At 32.8% G+C, this 4,844-nt stretch overlaps 1 protein-coding gene across 1 annotated transcript in view; it reads right to left on the reverse strand.

The window, feature by feature from the left end:
• Positions 1–2,817: 2,817 nt before the first annotated feature.
• The window catches only part of prune2 (prune homolog 2 with BCH domain), a 7,542-nt gene continuing 5,515 nt past the window's right edge, over positions 2,818–4,844 (reverse strand). Inside the window, exons 8-11 of the mRNA XM_016286602.1 lie at positions 4,347–4,445; positions 3,848–3,886; positions 3,694–3,738; positions 2,818–3,063 (exon numbers count right to left, since the gene is read on the reverse strand). Of these exons, the coding sequence (XP_016142088.1) occupies positions 3,036–3,063; positions 3,694–3,738; positions 3,848–3,886; positions 4,347–4,445 (211 nt within the window). The 3' untranslated portion in view covers positions 2,818–3,035. The remainder of the gene's footprint in view (positions 3,064–3,693; positions 3,739–3,847; positions 3,887–4,346; positions 4,446–4,844) is intronic.

Here is a 4,844-nt window from a genome sequence, read left to right on the forward strand (position 1 = left end):
TTTTTGTTTATTTAAAAATCTTCATTTGTGTTCTACTGAAGAAACAAAGTCACCTACATCTTGGATGCCCTGGGGGTCAGCAGATAAACATCAAATTTTCATTTTTGGGTGAACTATCCCTTTAAAGCCATAATCCTTCATTATTTTGACTTTTTATTTTTTTAAATCATGTTTAACAGTGGAATTCCTGATGAAAATCTACATTACCTATGATTCTGCAAGCAAATGCAAGCCAACCCACTCCCGTGTGTGTGTGTGTGTGTGTGTACTGTGTATATATAGTCTCTATCCTACATTTTTGTCTTCCTCAATGTTAATCCAAAAAATGTCCATTTCCTACTTCCATTTCCTCATGCCTTTAAAATCTGAAGTACACAATATACAGGTGCATCTCAATAAATTAGAATGTGTGTGTGTGTGTGTGTCCTGTGTATATATATATATATATATATATATATATATATATATATACACATATATATATATTTTTTTTTATATATATATATACTTTTTTGCTTCAAATCAAAATTTGTAATGTCATAATTAACCTTGTTAGTTTGGTTCATGGCTTATACATCTTTAACAACGTTTTTTTTTTTAAATCCCTATAGGAAAAACGAGTGGGTGAATTACTTCCGTAACCAAGGCTGCTGACAAATTGAGCAGGCACTGTTGAACTCTATATTGGTTTATATTAGCAAGCACTGGGTTTCACAAATGTTCTAAGCTGCCTGTTGTGGCAATGTCCACTACTGTTAAAAAGGGATTGGCTGAGCCAGACATGTTTGACTGTTCAAATTATGAAACAACATTTTGAAAGAGCCACAAAAGTCTTTATGTTACATTGTTCAGGAAGTCAATAGAGAAAGCATTTTAGCATAACACACTTGACGTTTAAGAACTACAAATTATTTCTCCCTGCTGATTGTGAACTGATACATATAAGTGATGAGGCATTGTTTAAATTTAAACCTGACTCATATTGTTTCTGACAATGGCAATAATTACCTAGTGCTCTATTTTCTGTATCTCCAAGTCATCAATTTTGCATGAGAGTTAGCATTAGTGCTAACAGGGTGCTATATGCATTGTCTTTGTGTTGAGAATAACCTTGCATGCACTAATATTAATACAGAGCAACTGAAGTGACAGGATTTTGCCCTTTGTACATGCTCCAATTAGAAAAAATACCTGACTGTGAAAATTATGAGCCTAAAGGGGAAAAGTACATGATATTATTGCTAAAATGCCTCTCATGCATAATTCAAGTAACAAGAGAAACTTTTACAAGACAATAAGAGACATAAAATGATTCAAGCATTGCACTGGTTTAAGCTACTGTTCTGTGAGAAGAATTATTACATTTGAGGTGATTTGTGTTAAAGGGTTAGTTCACCCAAAAATGAAAATTCTGTCATTAATTACTCACCTTCATGTCGTTTCAAACTCGTAAGACCTTCGTTCATCTTCGGAACACAAATTAAGATATTTTTGATGGAATCTGAGAGCTCTCAGACCCTGCATACCCTTACGAAAAAGAAGTTTATTTAAGTGTGCTATAAGTATACTTCTTTTAACAGAAAAATATGAAAGTATACTTTAGTCTACTTTTTATGTACTTCTCAGAAATATTCTTAAAATTACATTGAACTATATTTGAATTATACTTACAAAAAAGTCTAATTATATTTGAGCTATACTTTTGCTCCTAGAATCCGTGTTTTCATTGCTATATAGGGGGCACTAGTACACATCTTCTGTACAAAATTTCCCAAAAAAAACACAAGTGATGAAGAAACTGAAACAACAGATGCTTCCACATGTATTCTAACATGATCATCAGACATAAAACAGCATCAAAACTGTGTAACGTTATGGAATAAAATGTCGACCAATGAAGAGGTAATAATGACTGTCAAGGTTTGGGGTGTTGATCGACTCCATCTACGTTTTGATTATATCATTCTGAATCCAATTAATAGTCCTTTTTTCAGCTTTTTGTTCAAAATGTTGTTTATTAATTAATTTTTTATTTATGAAACTTACCCACATTCAAGTGTTTAAAAAAAGAATGCATGAATTAGAATAAAATGTTTTTGTTTACAAGCAGATACCGTTCTTTCTTTTGATGTTTTGTATGTTCAGATGTTCATATAACAAAAATATACAAATTAATACCTAAATAGGGACATAGTAGTATACTTAAAGTATGATGTAAAGTTCACTTAAAGAAAACTTACGAGTATACTTGCAGTATAAAACTACTTATCTAGTAGTTTACTGAGACTATTCTTCAAAGTGTACTACAAGTATTTCAACCGTAATTTTACGAAGCTACGAGAATAGTTTTTGTGCAACAACAAAAAAAACTACTTTATTCAACAATTCGTCTCCTCCGCATCACCCTGGTGCCATTTTGGAGAATATCCGCTGGACGTAAACAATGTATGCTGTTCTGTGTCAGCTGCGTCACACGGATACGCTGTTTCCTACGATGTTTGCGCTTTGATTTGAATGAAAACAACATATCCGTGTGACACAGCGGAGGAGACGAATTGTTGAATAAAGTCTGTATTTTTTTTTCTTTTGCGCACAAAAAGTATTCTCGTAGCTTCGTATAATTACGGTTGAACCCCTGATGCCACATGGATTATTTTACAGATCTCCTTGCTACGTTTCTGGACTTGGGAACATTTCAGTTGTATTGCTGTCTATGCAGAGTCAAGAGAGCTCTCAGATTCCATCAAAAATATCTTAATTTGTGTTCCGAAGATGAACGAAGGTCTTACGAGTTTGAAACGACATGAGGGTGAGTAATTAATGACAGAATTTTCATTTTTTGGGTGAACTAACCCTTTAAAGAACATGTGGTGCTGCACTATTCATCCCAGCACTGTGAGATACCAAAGCACAAAAAATACACTTTTCTCTTATTTTATGCAATTATTGCACCCACATCTGTGTGGAATCATTACAATTTGAAATACTCAAAACCTTTAAAGACATACTGGTCATTCACCCACAGCCAATGGCTCTTATGAACTGCTCGCATTGGGTTGAGCTCTGAAACAAATGTTTTAAAAAGTTAATTATTATTAACAATTATGTCATTATTTAGTTTTTTTTTTTTTTTATCTGAAAATTATATACTTCTACATGAGTGGTAAGTCTACATGAAACCGGTTTCACAACACATAGTATTTCCAAGTGAAATAGAATATCCTATTTCACTTGGAGAACGACATGAGGGTGAGTAATTAATGACAGAACTTAAATTTTTGCATGGGTGAACTATCCCTTTAATATATTTATTAAAAAAACTAATTTAGGGCCAGAAATTACTGGATTGTGGAAAAATTGTCATTCCATAGCAGAACGGCGCAAGAACTGACTGAGTTTGCTGTGGATTATAGAGGCTCAAGTTCACCATTGAGAGCATAATTTTTGCATTATTGTAAACAATTATTTTTCATTGTCAACATTATTTCTTGATGATGTCAGCAGAAAAATATTGTTTTTTAATGGAAAAATTCGATATATATATATATATATTTTTTTTTTTTAAATAACATGCACTGCTGAATCGTGTAGCATGAGGAACATGTAAAAATGATTTGTTGTGATTTCATGTTGACTTTAAAAGCCAATTATTATGCTGAAATGGCTATTCACTACATGATTAAGAAATCTTACATTGATTCTTGTGGAATCTCACTTCCTTGGAGAAAGCTGTTGATTCTTCATAAAGAAATGAAAAAGATACACAAGTTCATATAGCCAGAGCACTGTATTACAGTATGACATAAAAAAAGAGTCAAAGGTCTCAAACATCTTCTACAATACTCACTTAGAGCTCTCTGCCGCTTCCCGTAACTCCTCGTCCAGACTAGAGAGGCAAAGATGAACTCAGTATTCATTATATTTTAGCTCAAAAACATTCTTTAAATTTAATAAAAATGTAGAATATGTAAAACAATAAAATTCAATCATTATATTTACTTATACTTCACTTAAATATTTTAGATTATAGTGGTTTAGTAGACAAAAAAGGTTGAGAACTCTTGGTAAAGCATATAAACCATAAACATTGCACTTCACCCCGGCGTTTTAATGTCTGTTCCCATAGAAACATGTCTTCACAGGTTTTGAATTATTGAGTCACAACTCCAGTACAGATTTTCATAAACGCCTCTTCATCAGTTACAGCCCTCAGCGATCGTCTCATTCTCACAATCTATGTGTGCAGCTGATCAGTGCCTTGATGCTTCCTCCGTTTACTCTTGTATTGCACAGAGCAGTGCCTCAAATAGATTGCCATACATTTATATGTCAAACATGTGGCTGACCTGATGATGCACTCAGGTATGTGGACGTACTCCATTGGGATGAGCTCCTCCAGTTCTGCTAAGCTGTTCACATACTTGATCTTACTGCTGAACTTTGAGCTGGAAAACATTTATGAATCAGTTTTATTTAGTTGGTTTTTGTTTCCAAAACCAATATTTTGTACAGTTACAGTCAAAAGTGTGCACATATCTACTTATATTATTATTATTTTTATTATTATAGAATGAGGTAATCATTTACACTATCATTCAATCATTTTTTTTTTTTTGAAAGAAGTCACTTTTGCTTACTAAAGGCTGCATTTGTTTGATCAAATATACAGTAGAAACCGTAATACTGTGAAACAATATAACAATTACTATTACTATTTTCTATGTTAATATATCAAAAATAACTACACGCATACATACATACATACACACACACACTTAAGACTTTGTGACTTTGTGGTCCAGGGTCACACACACACACACACACACATATATATATATATATAT

Source organism: Sinocyclocheilus grahami, unplaced genomic scaffold (assembly GCF_001515645.1).
Source record: "Sinocyclocheilus grahami isolate Dianchi unplaced genomic scaffold, SAMN03320097.WGS_v1.1 scaffold212.1, whole genome shotgun sequence".
Lineage (NCBI taxonomy): Eukaryota > Metazoa > Chordata > Actinopteri > Cypriniformes > Cyprinidae > Sinocyclocheilus > Sinocyclocheilus grahami.